Raw genomic sequence first — 21381 nt, forward strand, 5'->3', positions numbered from 1 at the left:
TTTTGGTGAGAAACTTGGCTGGGAGTTTACAAGCCTCAGTTCATCTGCTACCTGGAGTCTAGAAGGTTCATACAGTAAGTACAAGCCAAAAACAACAAACAATAATACACAGGCATTCAGATATAGAAGCCAGGCTGAAGATTCTATTTAGGCCCAACACAACAACAATGCTAAAATGGGCGATTGTGGTGGGTTGGCTGCCGTCTCATTGGCTGCGGATCGGCTGACTTGGAGGTGCACTATTTTTTGAGTTTCGGTGGTGGCCACCGCTGATCAGCTTGGAGGGTGTAACTCTTTACTCTAACACATGTCTGTGTCATATGGGCAATTCCATTCAATTATATCGTCTCGGGTTTGTTGGACCAGTAACTAGTACTGTAGAAGATTGTCGAGATATTGTTAGAATTAGAGAGACTCCTTCATGGACTGAGAGATGCTGCCGAGCGCCTCACCTCGGTAGTTTCACTCCTCCCAACGTATTACCCAAGACGGCTCTGGAATACAAATCAAATTAATCCACCACCGTGATGCATCCAATAACACAACATGAAATAGATGCTACCACTAACTCTTGCAGATGCACACAGCAATATTTCAGGTGATGTGCTCATTATGCTGGATTCAGGGCAAAAGCCGGCACACGTGCTCTATCAAAGCTACACCGACTGATAATATGGGATTCATGCAGGCTTATTGGTGACGAGTTAGTCATGTACCAGCTTTATGCACATGCTGAAGCTCACCATGTTGCATCAACCAATCCAGACACGAGGTAGTTTCTTTCAAGACTCATACACCGTTGCTAAGAATCAACAGCTTCCATCGCATTTGGTGCTTCTTGTATGTTAGACTCACGTCAACTTATTATTAAAGGCCAAAGCTCCGTCCAGCTTCGACTCGGCTTGGCCCGTGACAAGTCGGCAAACCTTGTCCGTGCATCTGACACTTGCAGCACACGGGCCAAATGCCTGTCACGGCGACTTTTTCTAGAAACAAACCAAAAATACTGTCCATCTATGTAGAATTGAGTCCAAATTAAAACAGTTTCAGTTGCATCTTCACTTTCAATTGACTCTTTTGCTACATTGAGCCGCTGTTCACTTTCAAAGCAATTAAGTACCTCCTGCGGCCAAAAATAGGGCAGCTCCTCGTATAACAATACCCCGACGCACGGGCCAGTGGACAGCAAGCACATGTCCCAAAAAAGTCACAGCACAGAAATCGCCCCTTGTCGAATCGACCGCTAGTCGCCAGAACGCGCTCTCCTTCAAATCTTCTTCCCTTTTGCCTTTTGTCTTTTGCTTCTCCCAGCGTCCAACATATTGATTTCAAGCAGACAGAATAGCTCTTCGCACAGGCATTGCGACTTGCTACAGATACGATTTCCTATTAACTTCAACTCATCAGTTTCTACAGCATCTCATCTAGCCTTGATACTCTTGTCGCAATCCGTTCGTCTCACCAAAGGGCCATGACGCGCCTCGACTGAATCACGATTCACCAGCAAAAGAACCATCGCATGCTGCAGTAATCATGCGCTTTTTCGCCGCAGCATTCAATTTATTCGATTCGTCTTTATTACAATAGTCACACAGAGCTTGCAATGCAGGAACATCAAGCAATTGGCGTCCGACAAAATGGACGTCCCGCATCCTTATACGTGAATGACGGCAGCCGGAAGCCGTTATTCGGCCGGACAGAAGACGGCAGTGAAAATCAATTGCACGTGTACACGGCCAAGACTCCGGGCTTCTCGAGAATAGGAATGGGAGCAGCTACGAGCATGTCCGGCGGCGACAACGCGACGGGACTACGGAAGCCGAGGCCCGTCTCCGAAGGCTTCTTTTCGACCCGAGACCAGGCAAATGCTAATGCCAATGCCAATTCCAGCGTGATCTCGTCTGGAGGCACCCGAATCCCCCGACTGAATAGCACGCGCCGAAAGCCCATATCGTTGCGCAAGGCCATGGAGCTCGCAGAGGGCGAGGAAGAGGCGGCAAAGCTGATGCACGAGGCAGGCCTTGACGACCCCGTTGCTGTCGACGGCTCGCCCAGTCCGGCACCCAGGCCGTGGAGGACGAGGACAGCCTCGGAAGTGTCAGAGCTGCAGCGGGTGCTCGGGGCTGACCATCTGGACACCAAAGGGCGCAGCAAGATTCCCTCGGCGCGCAACTCCAACCTCAGCGCAACGCTCGTGGGAGGCAGGGAAGGAGCAATATCGCCGGCCAGGGCCACCCGCCTCACTGGCACTGACGGCCTCGTGCGACAGCGATCGACCGAGTTTGTCAGTCCTGCCATCCGCAACGCTCTTCGGTCTGGAGCAAACAGAGACGGTACCGCTACCACCGGCACCAGCACCAGTGGGCTCCCTGAACTGGTCCCAGGCATCGAAGATTTCCCCCTCGACCCTGCCCTCTCGGCGGCAACGCTCGTCCAGCGATCTTCTCCCGACAAGAGCTTCGCCTGGCAGATGGATGAGGATTTCACCGCCGGCGAGTTGCAGATATCCGACAGTCCACGCGTTAGGGTCGGGACTCGGCCGTTTGCAAGCCGCCTGGGATTCCGCGACGATGGAAAGCAAGACTTTGACAGTCTGCCCCGTCTCGCCAATCCAGGATCCCGCAACAGCAAGCTAGACGAAATCAGGTCGCTCGAGCTTCGCGCAAACGGCAGCCAGATACCGCTGGCACCCCAAACACGGCTGAGGCCACCGAATACAAAACTCGAAGAAATACGCGCTAGGGAAGGGCAGGTAGAGCGACAGTTTCCCCTTGCCAGCAGACACCTTGACGGGCTGAGGAACAACACTAAACTAGACGACATCCGGCAGCGGGAGGCCGACGGCGTGTCGAAGCGGGCCTTTGCAGCCGCTCGCCTCCAGGAAATCAAGGAGCAAAACTCCATGGCACGTCCTCGCTCCCCTGATGATGAGCCCAAGCCTCGTCCGACTTTTGGGCTTGCGCGGCGACGCCTAACAAAGCAAGAGCCGGTCGACGATGTAAAGAAGGACGAACAGCCACCGCTCTTGCGTCCAAGGACGTCTTTTGGCGGAGGTGAGTTTGGCCGGCAGGTATCAGACGCACCCTCGACATTCTTTGGTCGGGATGCGAGGCGCGTAGAAGAGGAGGACAAGGTTGAAGCGGCATTCCAATCTCGGGAACCACTGAAAAAGCTGGAAATCCACGAGCAGAAACGGGACAACCTGCTGGCAAAGCCCAAACCCTTTGAAAGGCGGCCTGATGAGCACGACCTGCTGCGCCGGCTGGCAAGGGCCGCCAGCTCCAGCCCGCCACCTGAAGACGAGCCAAGGACAAAACAGCTGCCCACTCCTCCGCCAGGTGACGAAGAACGCAAACAAACAACCGCCAAATCAATCGCCGACAGGATCGCTTCTCGCATATTTTCGAGACGCGCCTCTGCTGGTGATAATCCTGCTACCACCACCACTGCCACTACCGCGACTACTACGACGACAACCGACTTTAAGGATTCCGAAAAGCCAAAGCCCACTGTGGGATTCACTGGCCTTCAACGCTCGCGATCGGTGGAATCTGCTAAGAGCAAGCGATCCAGCATGCAGTCAGAACCAGACCCGACGGCTAGGATAGACTCGGAGATCAAGTTGTTTGCGCCATCGGACAACCAGTCTGAACGAGGTTCCATACGCGCACCATCCCCGGGTCTCGATGACTCGGACGATGGTGATGATGGGCTAAACGAGTCGTCAGCGATGATAACAACCCCAAAGCCCAACAAGCCTGACCCTTTGAGTATGCCGACTCCGATAGTTCCGGGCGCCTATGTCGAGACGCCGGTGACAGTCAAGACTGAAAAGCTGGTGCTGAAGCCCGAACCACCTATTCCAGAGATGCAAGAGGAGGTCAAGGCACCTGCAAAGACATCTGCAGTGCCGCCTGCTTCACTCTTTGAGGCCAGGAAGCCGAGCTTCTCCTCTTGGAGGAGCAGGGAGAGAAGCCAAGATCAGGACACGGCCTCAGATCCCGGCACGACTGACGACGGCGGCGATATCGCGCTGGCATCGGTGGCTGCAAAGAAACCTCGTGCGAAATCGTTGCCCCGTCGCAAACCACCCATGAAGAATTCGGCCAGGCCTCCATCCGCCAAGGATGATCTGATGCAGCTGCGCCGAGAATACGACATGGAAGACTCGACATTTGACGACCTGGACGAGTTTATCGCCAACGCCAAAAAGGCAGCCAAGCTCGCCGTGCCAGAGAGCGATCCCCTTCCTCCATCCACAGTAGCCGCCGACAACTTTGATCTGGACCTTGAGTCAGAGTCTGAACCCTCTGATGCGATTAAGGGCGGGGACCAGAAGGATGACGAGATGGCTGCCTTTGAGAGAATGAACAAGTCGCTGCAAACAGGCCTCTTGCGAATCCGTTCGGCCAAACAGGGCATTGAGCGCTTTGAGGATCGCTTCGATCGCTATTCCCGAGCTCAGCCTCAACCAGTAGCTCCCCAACCAGTAGCTCCTCCAGAGAAGATGGAGACAAAGGTCCTCCCTCAAGTGAAGCAGGAGACAAAGGTCCTCCCTCAAGTGAAGCAGGAGACAAAACCATTGGCTCAAGAGATCAAGGATATAAAACCCTTGATCCAGGCGAAGAAAGATACAGAGACTAAGGTCCAAGCCCCCAAGGGTCACGCGCATCACTACCACAAGAATCCCAGGCGAGGTTGTCCGTACTGCAAACCATCATTGTCGTCATCGACAAGCTCTTCTGCCACCCCCGTTACATATCTTCATCTTACACTACCACAACTCTTCCATCGAACTCCAACCTTCCACCTTACTTGGCTGGGCGTGTTCACACTGATCCTCTCGTTGTGGTATGCCGCCGAGGCTACTATGTGCTCCATGTACTGCCGCCCAACAACCTGTCCAGCCTCCAAGTCGCCTTGCGTCTGGTCCTTTGACGACCCCACGGATTTCGGAACTGCGCTGCCCATCAAGCTCGATCAGTGGATCACCGGTGGACAAGGACGCCAAGTCGCATCTTTCGCGTACGAGGAGGCATACGACTTTCTCGCCGACATGCAGGATCTCGCTCTGAGACGCGACATTACCCAGGTGGACACGGAATCGCTTTCTCCTGAGCAGAAGCGTCGGCATAGACGGCGTCTCCGGAAGAAGGGCCTGGTAGCTTCTGCTAGAGAGCCCCTGCCGGAGGAAAAAGCAAAGTGGGATGAGTGGCGAGCGTTGCGGCTGGCGAAGCAGCGGGCTGAGAAGGGCCATGACGAGAAGGCCAAGCCGAAGCCTGTGGATGACGATGATGAGCAGGCGTGGGTGAAGATTGGGCGATGGAGGTGAAAGAGAAGAACATGACGACGCAATTCTTTTGGCGGCAGTTTTGGTGGGAGTTTTCTCTCTTTTTTATTATTTGCCTTCTTTTTTTTCACTTTCTTTTCTTTCTTTATATATAGTACACATAATAATCGTTACTGACGAGATAGTGATGAGGAGCAGGGAAACTGAACAAAAATGGAGTATGGAGCATAATACAGTCATGATGCATTATCTTTGGTGTACCTAGGTAGGGGAGCATGGTGGTCGAATATTGAATATAGGTAGTATAATGAAGAAGGCGGTTCTTGTTTCAGCACACCAATCTCGTGCTCTTGTTTGAGTGTTTATGGAACTTTGTATGATTGTGTATGTATGTATATATAGTTTTCTTTTTGGGATGCAACATCTGAAATTGAAATTGAACCGAGATTTCTTCTTTCTTATAAACGCCAGACACCTTTTTTCTCATCCACCGCAATGGTTGGTATACACAAAATCCAGAGCCAGAAATGCAAAAACGACCCCCTCTCCGTCTCGCCAATTAATTGTCAATACCACCCCATTCACCATCCTCCTCGCCCTCCTCACCATCCATCTCTTCATCCTCCTCCTCCTCCTCCTTCTTCTCCACCCACGGCAATCTCTCGTCATCGTAGCTATCCAGCGCACGCTGTCGAACCGATTTAACAGGACACCTCTTAAGACTCTCCACCAAAGCCCCAACCTTGTTCACAAACTCCCCCGCATTCTCATCCTCAACCGCAAGCGCCCCCTCACGCTCCAACTCATCCACCCAAACATCAAGCACATGCAACCTCAACCCCAGCGCAACCTTATTCTCGTCCTCTTTATCAAAACACCACTGCTTAAACACACCAACCACCACCTCCGTCAACTCTCCCTTAAACCCATCCTCCTTCCCAACCTTCACATGCGCAGCAAACATTCTCCTAACGAGCAGAAGAAACTTATCCAATCGCAACGCCTCAATATGCGGCCACTGCACGCCTAGAACGGACCAAAAGGCCGCGAGCCAGGGCTCCACGCACGCGGGCTGCAGGTCGAAGACGAGGTTCGCGAGGTCTTGCGCGAGGGCCTGTTGCGGACGAGGGCGGTCGGTCATCCAGAGGGCGTAGTAGAGGCCTGTCCAGAGCTTGCGGGCGTCGAGGGGGGTGAGGGAGCGGCGGGAGGAGAGGAAGGATTGGAGGGAGGAGAGGGATTCGGTGCGGAGTTTGCGGTCTGTTTTTTAAAAGGATTGTTAGTTGGATGCTTTGGGATTGAGGGGAGAGATGAAGAGAAGAGAACAGAGAGACGGACCGCTTGAGGCGAGGTTTTTGATAAAGGGCATCTGCTGCGCTTCTTGCGCAGAGACGGCGGCGGTGGCAGCCATGGCTGGTGGGGAGATTTGGATGTGTGTATTCTGTGTGTATATGGTTGAATTGAGTCGAAAATTGGACTATAATACGAGTATCAATGGCGTATGTACGTTGGGGTAATTAAAAATGAAAGTCCAGTGCTGGTTACTGGAGACCGAGTAGTAAAAGTTGGTAGGGAAATTTTGTCTGGCTTGGAAAAAATCAAGGTGAAGCTTCGGTGTGGGTCTCGGTGAAGGGGACGGAGACCCACCTGGAGGCCGTTGACCGAGATGTAAGTACCTGGTGCTTTTGCTTTGTTGCTGCCTTGCCAGTGTTGGATCTTGTTATTCCCTGTCAGTTACTAAGTATCGAGAATTATTACCTAAGACTTGGAATCATACCAGAATATTCAGTAGGAATCAGCAGTATATTCCATTTCAAGGTGGTAATCATATAATCTCAGCCTCTTTATTGATTCCAAACGATACCGCAGCTTCGTATCTGTACTTGCCGTGATCCCGCCTGCCCCGCCATCCGGTACGTACTCGGTACCTGGGCGTGTAACAGAATAGACCCCACATCCGTCATACAGTCACAGTCACAGACGCTCAGCTACAAAGAAAAGCTTCATCTTCTTTGTTCTGCCATCGTCTGTCTGCTTTTTTGCTTCCTCTCTCTGTCTCATCACGCCCTCTTTAAACTCGCTTGCGAATACGAGCATCCATCCCGACTAGCTGCGATAGATTATCTCACGCCTCTCTCTCTCTCTGCATCAACGACGACGTCACGGCCGCCCTCCTCGACTCGACTCGACTCGACATTTGCCCATACGAACGAGCGGAACAAAGGACTGTTTACTCTCATACATCTTGAAGAGATAGCTACAACGCCATTCTCTCTGTCACATCACTAGAGCAGCGAAATCTTAGCCCATCCATCATCTCCCTGTGCATTGCATCCATACCACAACCATCACCATGTCGACCAAACGCATCTCCAAGGTAAGCCTCAACCTCTCTATGCCTCCCTCCTCTATCACCACCAGCTTCTTGCTCTTCTTCTCTCTTCCTCACTAACTCTTTCTCTCTTCTCCCCAGGAATTCGCCGAAGTCTCCCAAACCCCCATCGAGGGCTTCCTCGTCACGCTCCCCCCCAACAACTCCGTCCACACCTGGCACGTCACCCTCCAACCCCCAGCCTCAACCACCTTCTACCCGGGCCGCTTCGGCATCGTCCTCACCCTCCCCACCGACTACCCCTTCAAGCCCCCCGTCGTCAAGTTCGTCACCCGCGTCTACCACCCAAACATCACAAACGACTCCCTCGGCAACGTCTGCCTCGCCATCCTCAAGGCCGAGAACTGGAAGCCCAGCACAAAGATAGCGTCTGTCCTCGAGGCCCTGCGCAACTTGCTTGTCGAGCCTCAGCCCGACGACCCCCTTGAGGAGCGCATTGCCGACGAGTACCGCAACGATAGGGAGGCGTGGGAGGCAAAGGCAAAGGCCGCCGTCACTAAGTATGCCCTCGAAGACCCAGTCTTTCCGGCATCGGCATCATAAAAGGAGGTTTCCCCCCCCCCTTTCCTTTTTTCTTTTCGCATAATTACAAGAGCAAGAGAGGGAGAGATGAGAGATGAGAGATGAGATGCTGGACAAACAAGAATTTCCACAAGTCGTCGTACTTCTACAGGTAGAGAGGTACACACATGGGTTCATGCGTGGCATAGAATGAATTATGGCTGGCTGTTAGGAGACTTGCAGAATGAAGAGGGTGCATAACAGATGATTTGCAAAGTCTCAAGAGCAACATTGTAGCTAAGATTATGGTATCATTCAGGTATCGGGTTGAAACAAGACAAGATTTGGCGCTAGGCTGAGTATTGGCATGATGAATAACAACTTTTCTTTTCTTTATTCTTTGAGATTCTTTTACAACCCATCTATCTTTGTTAACAACACATTTGCCCCTAAAGAGCACTTGCCATCTTAATCTATAGGAACCCAGTTTGGCACAATATTGTAATAGTTATATAAGTTGTTGTCTGTTATTAAACACCTGCTATATAAACAACTCCCATTTACATGAATGAGAAACTCAACACATTTCGATAACAAGGCCGATATACTTTGTCCACGTCTTTTACCAAGACACACACCACATACAATCCCCCCAAAAACGATATCAACACCCCAAAGCCTGCGTATCAACAATATAATGACTCGCAAACTCACAGCACGCCCCCAGCCGGAATCCCGCACTGCCTATTATCACACGTCGTCTTAAATGCTGGGCGTCATGTCCACCACAAAAGTTGCCGTGGCCCGTGTCGTAGTGCAGCTTCTCGCAGTTTTTCCACCCCACGCGTTCGTTGACGTTTGTCGCTGCACGTTCATGGCGCAGTTGGTTGAAGGTGTTGCAGCTGGTGTCAACAGACAGCCTGGCCATTGTTGTCGTCGATGTGGATGCGGACGCATGCTTAGGGTGCCGGTGATGGAGAGGGGCGAGGATGGGTAACAAGAGGGCGGTTCATGATGCAAAGAGTCATAAGAATTCTGTTCATCAGAACTTACTTGATTACTATTAAGATTGGCAGAAAACATACAGCAAATGGAACAATTCATTACATCACGCACAAAGCACACACACACAAGTCAAAAAAAAAAGAGCCTTTCGTTCAAGAATTCATCATTGGCCGCGCCACAAAACAACAATTGTGTGTACACGCCAGTGGGTGTTTTGCCAATTACTCCCTCGTTTCCCCCCCAAGATTTTGTGTCCTATTCTATCCAAGTTTCAAGTCAAAAAACAAAAACAAGCAAAGAGATTTTTGTACATGCCCGTCCTTCTATGCTGCGCACCACAGATGTAGAAATAATAAGAGAAAAAGATGAAAAAAATAACAAGAAATAAGGAGGTTAAGCACAAAGAGAATACAGCTGTCTTCTCTTTTCCTTGTGTCTCGCTCATTCTTTGGCCAAAACGCATCCCTTTCTTTTTTGTTCGCAACAAGCATTCCGTCTCTAGTTCCTCTAACAAGGGACCTGCCACAGGTTGCAGCCGTAACCGTCGTCATGGTATTTTGAAACAAGGGGGATATATGCGCCCATTTTGTATGTAATCCGCGCACCCCATATGAAGAAGTTAAAAAGAAGAAAAATAAGAAGAGGTAAAAAGAGGTATAAAGAGAGTTAAAAGTAGGGGACAAAGGAGAAAAGTGATTTATAGTCGGAAAAGTAGTTGGAGAGAAGAGAAGTGAAAATGGTGAAAACAAGAGGTGAATGAAAATGCTAATGCTTCATGCAAGATGCATCGTGGCCATTCTCCTGGGCCACGACCTGACATCTCCCTCAAACGCCTGCCGTGCTATGAATTGAAATGATGTAAATGGGAAAAAAGAATTATAGCATATGTGAATCGAAGATGATGAAGGTGAAAAAGAAGAAGAAAGACACAAGTGGTATCAATGGAAACTCAAACCACCACCCCTAGGTATTAAGGATATTATTTCTTCAGCCCAAACAGGCTGCCGCCCTTTCGCTCTCCGTCGGCCTCTCTGCCAGTCGCCCCGGTTGTCGCAGCTTTACTGCGCGACCGCAGGAGAAGGTCTTGCTGGGCCTTGTCACGCCTCTCTTGCCGGCGTTCCTCAATCACCTCTTGGCTGAGATGGTTGAAGCCGTTGCGCCTCTTGAAGCACGTCTCCAAGACTTTGTTCGCGTCGAGCATCTTCCTAGGCATTGACTGGACCACGCCAAACATCTCCATCGGGTCCCCAATCGCCTTGATCTCAGCCTCTCCCAGCTTGAAGATGGCTAGGGCAACGCGGAAAAGCGTCTTGGATCCTTCGTAGAAGAAGACGTCCCACACGCGCAGCGTCGTCTCGATGGGCAGCGTACCGATGTAGCAGCTCATGAACCACGCAGTCATGCAGAGGGTGATTGGGGGAAGTCGTTCAGACGACAGTGCTGCGTGAGTCTCCTTTCGCTTGAGTCGAGGCGTCAGCGGGTTCAGCGGGTTTCGCACCGACTTGCTAGTCATTGGTCGCGACTGCGGCTCACCGCTGTCCAGCTCTCCTCCAATCTTGTCCCACACAGCGGGCATTGTGTCGCGGAGTTCCGTCATCAAAACGCCCAGGTCCACTTTGGAACCCTCGAGGCTCATCTCGTGGGTACCGGGAAGGTAGATGTGGGTAATGACGTTGAGCAGCCAAAACGCCTGTTCTTCCGTGTCGACAAAGAGGAGCAAGAGGCCAGCAATAAAGTTGAGGCTCTGGCAGTATCCAATGCGCGGATTGTAGACGGCAAAGGCGAGCAGGACACGACGAAGAGATGCAATGAGCGGTGGCTCGCCCTCCAGCCCAACGGGGCCAGGTCCGCTGCCGTCCAAAGCCGCTCCTCTTACCGTGGATTGGCTTGCCCTCTCGCTGCTGGTGGTGGTGTCGAGCATATCGGCGGTGGCTTGTGAGGGCTTGAACTGGATGTTATCGGGGAAAGTTCGGTGGAGGTCACGCTCAATGGCCTCGATATCGACGTGCTTGGCCTGTCTCAGCAACAATTTGTCGTAGAGACCTCCATGCTTGGCCAGAATGGCCGGTCCGCCCGCATAGTAGAACCATGCAGCGCCGCGCCAGTCCGGTGGAATGCCTTTGCGCACGAACCGCTTCGTCTTTGCGTTAGGGGCGGGGAATCGTTGCGGACGGTCAGTCATAAGGGCACTGTCCTTGAGGTAGGAAGTCCACTTCTTCCGCCGGCGCGCGAGATATTGAGAGTATGTCTTATCCCAGGCATCGTACTGCTGCCGGGTGATGAATTGGTTTTCCTTCTTGAAGCCATATCGATCTCGCGAACCCGGCTTCTCAGGCTCGGGAACAGGGAGGTGCACCGAGGGAGAAGGGGACACTGATCGAGACTCAAGCATCGAGGGAGGTGAAATGCGCGAGGGACTCGGGCTGGGTGTGGCTCCTCGGCTGTGCGTGGCTCCTCTCGGGTCGGGTCGGACGCCGTCCGAGTCCACAGAGGGCGCGGATTCCACCGTCCTGGACGAGTCGCGCTTTTCCGGAAACTCCAAGTCGTGTTCCGGGTCGTGATCAAGATCGTGGTCGTGGGTGAGGGCAGGCACCGTAGATGTGAATGCAGTGCTGGAAAAGAGCATCTTGGATTGCCTAATTTCCATGTCGAGCGCGGCATGGGCGGCGGGCACCGGAGGCACCGGGTCGGCATCAAATTCGTCGCTGTGAATGCGCTCAGGGCCCGGCTCGGACCTGGCGGTCACAGGACGGTGCATGACGCTAATCATGTTGTCTGGGACGGTGTCGTTTTCGGCAGATTCTTCTTCTTCTTCTACTTCTTCGTCATGAGTAGGCAGAGGCGCGCGTCCGTGCTCAAGGCTGCGTCCGTGCTCTTGCCTGTACTCGTGCTCCTGTTCCTGCTCGCGATCCTGCTCGCGATCCTGCGCCTGCTCCTGCTGACGCACGCGCTCTGGCTCTGGTTGAAGCTCTCGCTCTAGCTCTTGCTCTGGCTTCTGCTCTAGCTCTGATTCCGGTATGCGCGGATATGAATCGTCGTCGTACGGAGCAGCGCCGTAGCCAACGTTGTATTGGTCGTCGTATGGGTAGTGGTGGTGATCGTATGGGTGTTGTTGGTAGTGTTCGTTGTAATTGTTGTTGTAGGGATCGGGGTATTCGTTTTCTTGGAATTGGTCGTCGTCGTCGTCACAGAAGCCTCTTTCATACATGCCCATAACATCTTCCAGGCTGGGTTCCTCTCCCTCAGCCTCTGTCTCTCCCTCTGCCCCTGCCTCGTTTTCGTTCTCGTTCCCGTAGAGTGACAGGACGGAGCTGTCCTTGGTCAGAACGCTGCTTCGCTCGGTGACGGCAGTGCCAGTGCCAAACGCAGACGATGATGTAAGCTGGGACCTGTAGCTGGATCGCAGTTCGTCGTCGCTCATCCAAGGAGCTGGCCCACCGGGCGCAGGAGCAAAGGCCGGACTGTCAATGCGGTTCTGGTAGCCCAGCTGGGGGCGATGGCCAGCAATTGGAGGTTGTGCACTCGCGGTTCTCGAGGCTCTCGATTCGAGGTATTCGGCAGTAGGGGGGAAAGATGGAGAGACAGCATAGGAGAGTGAAGATTTTGAGGAGATGGAGGGACGTCGGGGGCGCTGCCAGGAGGGCGTGGAAGAAGGTGAAACGCTGGTCATCTCCGGCATGCGATCCGAGGGAGGGAGGGAGGCCAGCCGGAGGTTACCTGGACCGACAGGGGGCGACCTAATACTGGTACTTTGCTTCCGGGGTCTAGAAAAGTTCTCGACGGCAGGGGTGTCTGGCGTGCGTACTTGTACCTCTGTGCGCATGGACTTTGTCATCAGGGCGCTGGCCGAGTCCAGCTGCAGAGGCTCTGGCGGTCGTCTCCTGCCCATCGACGATGGTTGATACGGATGATGCTGATGATGCTGGATTGCGGCTGGCGGTTGTTGCTGCTGTGGCTGGTATTGTGGCGATGTCGCCTCGTCTAGCTGGCCGTACCGCTCATACCAGCTGTTTTGCGAGGGCGATCGCGGAGGGAGAGGGGACATTGGGCTATGCAGCAGCATGTTGGAGCCGTTTGCCAGCGAGTCCCAGCGAGGGGAGACTGGCATGGGCGAGAGCTGAGGAGGTCGTTGGCGGCCGTCGTTTGACGCAGGGAGCAAACTGAGAGGCGGAGGGGGAGCTTTGATGCGGGATGCGTAGGGCGATGTCTGCTTCTGCTTGGTGATGCTGGGCTGGCGGCCGTGTCCGCCGCCAGTCTGCGAGACGGTCATTGAATTCATGATTCGAGGGCGAAGAGGCCTTGCTTAGTTCTCTTTTTTTGCCTCGACTGGTTCCGCGAGAGCCCAGCAGCGAGCGGCCGGGCTCTATGAAGCACGTGAGGCCGTCTGCTGGATGCCGTGAACGAGCGTGCTGAATCCAGGCCGTGACAGCGACATTCGCGGATTGGAGTCGTCAATACTGGGGGTGAAGAGGGCGCCGCCCCGTGCCATTGCCGCCTGCGCACGCAAACCTGGGAATCCTTTACGGAAGATGAAAATCGGAACGAGATCCAGACCGTCGTTGGAGAGACGGTGTTCGGCTCCAAATGCACCCAGCCTAGCTAGTCTCAGAAGAGCATGCAGCTGAAGGCGGCCGGCAGGTTTGCTTGTACTCGTAGGCTGAAAAAAAAAAAAGAGAGTGAATCTAGTAGACCTGTCACGAAAAAACAATCCCCACCAGACAAGAAGAGAACGGGAAAGGATCGATCAACGAGGCAGTCGTCAAGTGCTATACAGGACGGAGCTTCCCCAGACCAAAAAGAGCGGTAGCGGACAAGCAGCTACAGATGCGACTCCAGAGTCGAGGCGGCAACGCCGAGCTTCTCACGTCACGCCGCAGCAGACGGGGAATCTCGTACGGAGTCCTTACGGGCACGCTTGGTGCAAAAAGACGCAGAGCTCGCTGCAGTCTGTCAGTCAGTCAGTACGGGCAGCGGCAGAAACGCTGGTGTTGCGGCGTCCTGTTTGTTTCGTCGTTCGTTCGAAGCTGAGTGTCGAGCTTCCAAAGTGCAGGGATGACGAAAGGATCCGTCATCGAAATTCTACAACCCCGGCCGACAAGAAAAAAAAATTGGAACGGTACGAGCAGTATTAGGGAGCTGGAGCCCGCTGTCAGGGAAGAGAAGAGCGGATTTGAAGCGTCAGGTCAGCAGAGCAGCAGGTCAGGCACGCGACGTGGCCCGACAGCGTCCGCAGCGCCTCCGACGGCGATGGAGCAGTCTTGTGGAGGATTTGGAGAAGCAAAGAGGAGATTCACAGCGAGCGACTTGCTTTTGAGGGGTCTGGAAGTGGTGTGCTCAGGGCAGAATGCAAAATGCACATGCAGGCTGAAGTCGGGTGCAATTCCGTCCCTCAATCATCCAATATCGCTGCCCATTCGCTGGTGCATGCGCCGAGAAAAAGGAATGCCACACCTGCAGGCTGCATCTGGTAGCGGGTGGCGGCTCCCTACAGCTCCTTACAGCAAGCAAATGGAGCAAGCAGCTCAACTCCCTAGGGAGAGACTGGAGTCTGTCTGTCTGGGGGCCGGGGGCCAGGTACAAGTGCACGCACGTACTAAAGTGACGGGCTGAGCTGGATGGATTTTGATGGCTTGGGCACTTGTTACGCCACCGCTGCTGTGCTCCTACGGCGGTCATGAGCCCGACATCAATGCAATGGATGGAATCAATAGTGCTTGGCTCAATTCAATCCAACCATGGATACTTCCATTAGACGCACTGGCTGGGCACAGGCATTGAATGTTTGCATGCATTTTGCCTAGGTACATGTAGGTAGACGAGATCAATGCTGGCCCCCTCCCATCCCCTCTCCTCCCCCTGGAGAAAGAAAAAAAAAAGCAGAAGCCAGCCCCAGTCAAAAACGGTGGGCCACAAAAAGGATGGATCCATCATGGATCAAATCAATCCAAATGGAACAAGATTGGAACACTTGACCGAGTTGCAGCAAACCGCTGCATTGCATGAATTAGCCGCTGGTGCCTGTAAGCTCTAGCGCTTCCGGACCCCTCCTATCCGGCCATCCGACCGCTGCGGCCCTTCTGAGAGATCCTGGGACCTGCATTGGGCTGCCGCTACAAACAGTATAACCATAACTGCTAGCCAGGGGGACGTTGACACCGGCACCTCTGCCATGCGGTCGCCTAGCGTGGGCCAACGCAATTGAAATTATCTTGCCCAGCCCGTCGTGCCATCCATGGAATACGAAGGCGGACGGGATATGGAGAAGACAAGTGTCAAGGGCAGAAGGGAACCTTGAAGAGAAGAAAAACCTTGAAATTAATTGACTCTCCTCCACCGATTGCCTCTACAGAGTAAGTCATACGGATGATACCCGTAGCATGGATGGATTTCGACTGAATAAAAACATGACGAAGTTACTCCGGCGTGTTCCACTGCAACATCCATCCATCAAATTGATTTCATTCCGCCTCGGCACTTGTATCCTACCAGCATCACATCGTATCTCATCGCATCACTCTCACTTGTGGCTAGGTAGCTACGGACGGAGCAAGGCCACGTTTCGAAACCATAAAATCTCCGCCTGATCTCCAGAAAGCTCATGCGTCAACCTTCTGCGGGCGATTGGCGCGCACACTCCCGCATCAGCTGCGTCATCACTACCTGTACTCGTAACTAGCAGCAGCTTTTCTTGGACGCAGTCTCCGTCCGCCGGCCATCGGCGAAACCCAGCTGGCTGGTCTCTGTGTCGATCCCAGGGCGGACTCGGGCTCCTTTCGGCTCTCTCTACGCAACATTGCTCGTCATACTCCGTGCAGCAAAAGCCCTTCGGCCATTGCCTTGAGGGGAGACTGGACATGGGGGCCAAAGTTGAAGCCAAGGCCAAAGCAACATGGAGGTGCATTAGCAAAGTACCGTGCCGTTCGGACGTGAAAGCTGCTTGTTGGCTCTCGATGCAGCCCTACGGGGGCCGTTGGCTTGTCTCGTCTGGTCTCGTCTCCTGTCTCTCGCACATCTTCGGTTTGAGACGCGTCTGAGGACCGGGAGAAGAGACGAAACACACAGAGTCTTATTCTCTCACAACCATTACCTACATGAACAGGCCTGAGGAGCTGGAGCAAAGAGAAGGGAAGGGGAGAAAAAAAAGAAAAGAAAAGAGCCCCATCAAGCCTCTGCCGACTCCTGGCCCGTCTCATTTGCCCAGCTTGCGTGGGCCCCCTGTTCGGCCTCAATTTGCTTGTGACGACCCGGCCGCGTCCCCAATGCCTGGCTCTCCCGTGCAGGTCGAGTAACCAGAACCAGGCATCTGGGCGAATTGTCATCAAGGAGCTCAAAAACACCGAGAATCGCAAATGGCAACACCTGTATGCAAGGCACAGACTCCTTGCATGTCGTGTCAGAACCTGGAGGCCGTGCGTTTGCGGGAGCTGTCTGTCACTGTCGCCCGCCCATTGTTTACTTGCCCTCCCCCAGGGGGAAGCTCGAGATGTGTTCCAGCGGCCAAGAGAGCGAGCATTAACCGCATTCCTGTTTTGTCTCTACGTTGTCTTACTGTATTTGACGTCTTGTTTTTGGAGTTTGTCAGCTTCACCCTGGCTTGCCCATCGCTATATTACCTACCTGTAAGCCGTCCCGGCCCAACCGCAAGTTGAGCATCCATCCATACATGTACCAGCTCTATTATCATTGTGGGAAATTGCCGAGTCGATGGACAAAGCGCCCGCAACCTCATGGCCTCTTTTTTTTTTCTCCCCTTCCCCTGCGGTCAAGATTTCCTCCCCCTTCCCGTTTCCCTTTCCACTACTGCAGCATCCTTGACAGGGAAATTTCCTGGGCTGCATGTACGCGGAGAATCTCATCTCAAAGGTACTTGTCCAAATCACGGGCACTCGTCCTTGTCCATGTTCTTTATCCTCAACTGTAATACGCCGTAATCGTACCCGAGTTCCATCCCAATAAGGTCCAGGATCCGGCTGTCGCTTCTTAGCAGTCGGCTAACGCACCTCTACCTAAACTTTTACCCAAAGCGTGCGCGCAACCTGAAGTACATACAAACTCCATTTGATCCATCTGATCTCACATGCTCTGCACGCTCCTTTTCTGCATGTGTTGTTGTCCTTTTTTTGTTTTCTCACTCAGCCCGAGGCAACAACTGACTCGTGCCTTGGCTGCAGAGTGACGGCAATTTCTTCTCCCTTGCGTCGTTAGGGGGTTTTGAACTTTTGTAGAATAGGACTGCAAGCCACCGCAGCTGCATTGTCGCATTGACCCTTTCGTTAACGCTTTTCGATAGGTGCACGTAGATATCCATGGATACTTATTAATAACAGCTTCAACGATGTGGACAAAGACCGACAGCTTCAGGTTAGCATAATGCACTTACACGAGATGCCCAGTAGCACAAGGCGTACGAGTACATGAGTCTGCCTACAGGTGTACTTTCTTATGCGACGGATGCGCACGATTAATTTCATAATTGTTTGTTTCTCAGCCCACCGCCACCGCCTCTCTCTCAATTGCACCTAGCCGCAACAAGAGGAATCGAGACGCCGAGCCTGCATATGCAATCTAGAGTCACCAGATGGTAATTTGGGCTCAACACCACCATATTTGGCGCCGGACAAGTCTTCTAGACCTAGTCGCTCTTTTCTCTTTGTCCCCCCACGTCCTTGCCAGACATCACTTCTACATGTAGTTGTTATCAACCCAGCCTTGTGAAGCAAGCGTCTGGTACCTCATCTCGGTTCCCGCCGCCTGTCAACCAGATTTCGGCCCAATTTGACACAAGAGAAAACACATAATAAAAGCAATAAAATGCCCCCCACGTCGCTCTGATGCTATGGCTCCTTTCCCACCATCTGCTCTGTTATCGCCAGTCAAAATTGGCTTAGGAAACCCCTCTCCCTCACAGTCTCTACATGGTGGTGCGGCTCTCCCTTGCATATCACAGTTGCCAATCACCGCATCCAAAATGCCTTGACCCCGCCTCGGCTCCCTTTCGAATCATGTCCAGTTGTCGACATCGGTCATGTCCTGCAGCCACAGCAAGGCCATTGGCAGAATCTCTGGTAGATTGCGCCGCTTAGAGAGTGAAAAGCAAGGTTCCCGACGTCCTTAAAGCCGATCCTGCTTGGCTTTGGCGTTGATGCTGGGCAAAACAAGTTGCCACCGGGGAGAGTACCGTGGCCCCCGTAGGATAGTGTCGAGATTCGAATTTTAGAGCACACATCTATACAATGTATTAAGTCAGTACCTAACTCTATCAGTCTAACTAGACATATTTCTTAAACAACACGGGTTGGCAATAACTGCAATGCATCCTTGCTACACTTTACCATTGAAACTTAGTCAACATATGAGGTTGATTGACAAGATGGTTTCACAAAGGTCGTCCAAAAGGCCGTTTAAAGACTGTTGATGAACATGGAATTCCATAATCCATATAACTAACTGAGCAAATAAGCGGAGAGAAAGGTGCTAAGCGTGGGAATTTGATATAGCAGCTGCTTAATGAAGCTGATATACAAAATAACTTGGGAAAAGCCGTTCAAAGGCCGTTGCTGAACAAGGGATACGGAAAGTTGCATGCCATTCGTGTAATAGTCGTATCGGGTTTGTCTAGCAGGCAAAGCAAGGCAGGTTACTGCAAATGCTGCGATAGTTGCAATTCGTTGCATCGTGAACCCTACCATAAATCAGTAAAGAAGTTACACCAGATTAACGACACACACTCAGAAGTAATATACTCTTTTGATAGGAGGTTGAATACAGAATATTGATACTATATTTGCAACTTGAAGAGGAAAGGCGATATGTAGAAACTGGAAGTAGGGTAAAGAACGCAGACATCTTATATAGTCGGGTATTTCATCATGCTTTGGACAATATTTGCCAAGTTATTTTGTCTATGAACTCTATTCAACAGTCAATTTTTTTAAGACCTTTCCACGCTGACCGTCTTACTCTCTGCCTTAGTTAGGTACTCTGCTACCAATACCTGATATCTTTAATCCTATAAAATTCAGCGGCATCCCTATTGGCACCAATGAGCTCCATCCATCTTCTGCAAATGGGGCAATTCATTTGCTCACAGATGGTCATCACTTTGATCATGAAGATTGGGCTCTCTCTGGGGAAAATGACATTTCCTGGGAACATCGAACTGACTTGAAGCACGATCGGGCAAAAAGGGCTGGCTCTGCCCAAGGCTTCTATAATTTTGAGGAGTCTGATGGCTTTTGCACACAATAACCTATATGGCCGATGACGCTGGTTTCATAGCGCAGCCTTTCAATTACGCCTCTACGCAAACTAACTTTCAGTGGGAGTATCTGAACGAGAGTCACGGCAAATTCATTGTAGAATTTGCAAGTACTGTTGTCGAGACAGTTACTGACATTCTTGAAGGTGACCTTACGAATATTTTCTTCAATGCTTTAGAGACTTTTGCTAAGATATGCTGCGCTGATGAGGCTGTCTGACCACATAGCTTAGGGACTACATGATGCAAGTTCGAGGCTAACCTGGGACCTTGATATAAAAAAAAGTCAAGTTTCCACTGGTTATCTAGATGGAAGAGACAAGACAATGAAGTTTTTCTCTTTGAAACACAGCAGCGGCAACCAGATTCAATGTTCACTGGGCCTGTTCTCGCTGTGTGGTCCCTATCACGTTGGAACTCGCCGCGATCATGAAATATTACCTCTGGGAACTTGCCACGATTATACGATCAAGGTAGTGTCCGCTACACACAACACATTATGAAGTTTTCATGACAATTGCCTTCTCCCTCCTCCTTTCTTTGCCCAACCCTGGACAAAGCAAATACTCATTTCTCTCCAACGCATTCCATAACGCTCAAGGTAACCGTAGCATCTACTGCCGTGGATACTGCCGTGGATTGGCTTTTTGCAACTGTAGTGTAACTGGCAATGTGTAGTACGCTGATACGCCCTTAGTTTCTCTCTTTCCTCACCTTTTTCCACTTGTACGTTGCAGAAGTCTACAAGAACTGGATTACGCATCCTTATCGTCCACGAGAGGATGCAAAATGTGCGTTCAATTGCGTCGGGAGATCCCAGCATCGCCAAGACATATCGCACCTTGGCAATCCGGCATTCATATACTTGCATCGAGTCCTGTAACTGAGATACCCGATTTGCTCTATACAAACCATCATCATACGGCGATAAATGTGCTGCGACTAGAGCGCACAAACATCAAAATTTGAAGTAGAGGAATGTCAAGTCTATAAGCGCGAAACGCGTCTTATTTCCAGGAAATTATGTGAACAGAGCTCGTCCATTCTTTTGGACAAAGAGTAAAAGGGACATTTAATTTAATTTGCTTTCAATACACGCATGCAGATCAGCAATTGATATCCAATTGCATCAACTCACCGAGTCGCAGTACATTCCAGCAGCCAAAGAATGAGGAAATCCGCAATCATTTACCCCAGAATGTATGGCAGACCGTGTTCCAAGTGGATCACTTTATAGTGTCGCTGACGGCCGAATCGCAGAGAATGTGGTGTCTAGAAGGGGAAATCGGCCAGGACAACGTGCATTGGTGCGGCCCGACGATAGGCGACCCATTTTGCGCTTCGCATCAGGGGTGCGACGAAAAGAGAGAGAAGAAGAAGAGCGAGCGAGACAAAGAGAGGCCCCCCCGCAGAAGAATTTGTTTCTGGGGGACATATGTGTACGTGTATGCTGCCCACTCACTCACTCACTCACTCAACCGCGCCCCTCTCACTCACCGGCTTTTTTTTCTTTTCTTTTTCTTTTCTCTGCTCCTTTCGTCCCGCCTTTTACCTTGTTAGTTGGTTGCTTCTCGTCTTTGTCCGGTGATGGTGTTGGGACGGTAGCGAATGGGATCAGATGGCGATTGACACCGGACTGAGGCTGGGGCTGGGCGCTGCTGCAGGCGAGAATTTAGTTGATCCGATCTGCATCTTCGCACACACAACAAGCTTCAAAGGCAACAAAGGGAGATGAAGGAGTTTTGGCGGGCGTCACGTGTGGATGATACAATCCGTTGATCGATGACGCCCGTCCATGACAAAGACTGGACCGGAGAACACGCGGCTGCCCGGTACGTACTGAAGCTGTCCTTGGAACGTCGAGCTACATGAATACATGTACATGTAGCCGCACCTCTTGCGAAGCCGGAGCTTACCTGTACTGTACTGTAGTCGTGC

At 51.9% G+C, this 21381-nt stretch overlaps 6 protein-coding genes across 6 annotated transcripts; 3 read left to right on the forward strand and 3 right to left on the reverse strand.

The window, feature by feature from the left end:
* The first annotated feature begins 1250 nt into the window (after nt 1-1250).
* V8C40DRAFT_257031 (uncharacterized protein) lies at nt 1251-5776 on the forward strand. Its single transcript, XM_083218399.1, has 2 exons — nt 1251-4519; nt 4550-5776. The coding sequence occupies exons 1-2, from the start codon at nt 1604-1606 to the stop codon at nt 5330-5332; spliced, it is 3699 nt and encodes a 1232-aa protein (XP_083068306.1). The 5' UTR covers nt 1251-1603; the 3' UTR covers nt 5333-5776.
* On the reverse strand, nt 5656-6842 carry V8C40DRAFT_257032 (nucleolar protein,Nop52-domain-containing protein). The gene is made up of 2 exons (XM_083218400.1): nt 6626-6842; nt 5656-6547 (listed from the first exon to the last, which is right to left on the reverse strand). The coding sequence occupies exons 1-2, from the start codon at nt 6696-6698 to the stop codon at nt 5850-5852; spliced, it is 771 nt and encodes a 256-aa protein (XP_083068307.1). The 5' UTR covers nt 6699-6842; the 3' UTR covers nt 5656-5849.
* Nucleotides 6843-7053: 211 nt separating this feature from the next.
* On the forward strand, nt 7054-8774 carry V8C40DRAFT_257033 (ubiquitin-conjugating enzyme/RWD-like protein). Its single transcript, XM_083218401.1, has 2 exons — nt 7054-7664; nt 7761-8774. The coding sequence occupies exons 1-2, from the start codon at nt 7641-7643 to the stop codon at nt 8220-8222; spliced, it is 486 nt and encodes a 161-aa protein (XP_083068308.1). The 5' UTR covers nt 7054-7640; the 3' UTR covers nt 8223-8774.
* Nucleotides 8775-9859: 1085 nt separating this feature from the next.
* V8C40DRAFT_121351 (uncharacterized protein) lies at nt 9860-13850 on the reverse strand. Its single transcript, XM_083210939.1, has one exon. The coding sequence runs from the start codon at nt 13462-13464 to the stop codon at nt 10165-10167; it is 3300 nt and encodes a 1099-aa protein (XP_083068309.1). The 5' UTR covers nt 13465-13850; the 3' UTR covers nt 9860-10164.
* Nucleotides 13851-17806: 3956 nt separating this feature from the next.
* Nucleotides 17807-18871, reverse strand: V8C40DRAFT_257042 (uncharacterized protein). Its single transcript, XM_083218402.1, has one exon. It carries the CDS (start codon nt 18857-18859, stop codon nt 18629-18631), a length of 231 nt encoding a protein of 76 aa, XP_083068310.1. The 5' UTR covers nt 18860-18871; the 3' UTR covers nt 17807-18628.
* Nucleotides 18872-20680: 1809 nt separating this feature from the next.
* On the forward strand, nt 20681-21048 carry V8C40DRAFT_257043 (uncharacterized protein). Its single transcript, XM_083218403.1, has one exon. The coding sequence runs from the start codon at nt 20707-20709 to the stop codon at nt 21001-21003; it is 297 nt and encodes a 98-aa protein (XP_083068311.1). The 5' UTR covers nt 20681-20706; the 3' UTR covers nt 21004-21048.
* Nucleotides 21049-21381: the final 333 nt, after the last annotated feature.

This window comes from Trichoderma camerunense, assembly GCF_050948025.1.
Source record: "Trichoderma camerunense strain CBS 138272 chromosome Unknown V8C40scaffold_23, whole genome shotgun sequence".
Taxonomy (NCBI): Eukaryota; Fungi; Ascomycota; class Sordariomycetes; order Hypocreales; family Hypocreaceae; genus Trichoderma; species Trichoderma camerunense.

Excerpts from the sequence above, each read along its gene's own strand:
- V8C40DRAFT_257031 (XM_083218399.1), top strand. The coding sequence starts at position 1,604 with ATGCAGGAACATCAAGCAATTGGCGTCCGACAAAATGGACGTCCCGCA. Across the intron at positions 4,520-4,549 it reads CAGAGAAGATGGAGACAAAG|GTCCTCCCTCAAGTGAAGCA; the intron begins GTCCTCCCTCAA and ends CAGGAGACAAAG.
- V8C40DRAFT_257032 (XM_083218400.1), bottom strand. The coding sequence starts at position 6,698 with ATGGCTGCCACCGCCGCCGTCTCTGCGCAAGAAGCGCAGCAGATGCCC. Across the intron at positions 6,548-6,625 it reads CAAAAACCTCGCCTCAAGCG|ACCGCAAACTCCGCACCGAA; the intron begins GTCCGTCTCTCT and ends TTTAAAAAACAG.
- V8C40DRAFT_257033 (XM_083218401.1), top strand. The coding sequence starts at position 7,641 with ATGTCGACCAAACGCATCTCCAAG. Across the intron at positions 7,665-7,760 it reads CGACCAAACGCATCTCCAAG|GAATTCGCCGAAGTCTCCCA; the intron begins GTAAGCCTCAAC and ends TCTTCTCCCCAG.
- V8C40DRAFT_121351 (XM_083210939.1), bottom strand. The coding sequence starts at position 13,464 with ATGAATTCAATGACCGTCTCGCAGACTGGCGGCGGACACGGCCGCCAG.
- V8C40DRAFT_257042 (XM_083218402.1), bottom strand. The coding sequence starts at position 18,859 with ATGCAACGAATTGCAACTATCGCAGCATTTGCAGTAACCTGCCTTGCT.
- V8C40DRAFT_257043 (XM_083218403.1), top strand. The coding sequence starts at position 20,707 with ATGTGGTGTCTAGAAGGGGAAATCGGCCAGGACAACGTGCATTGGTGC.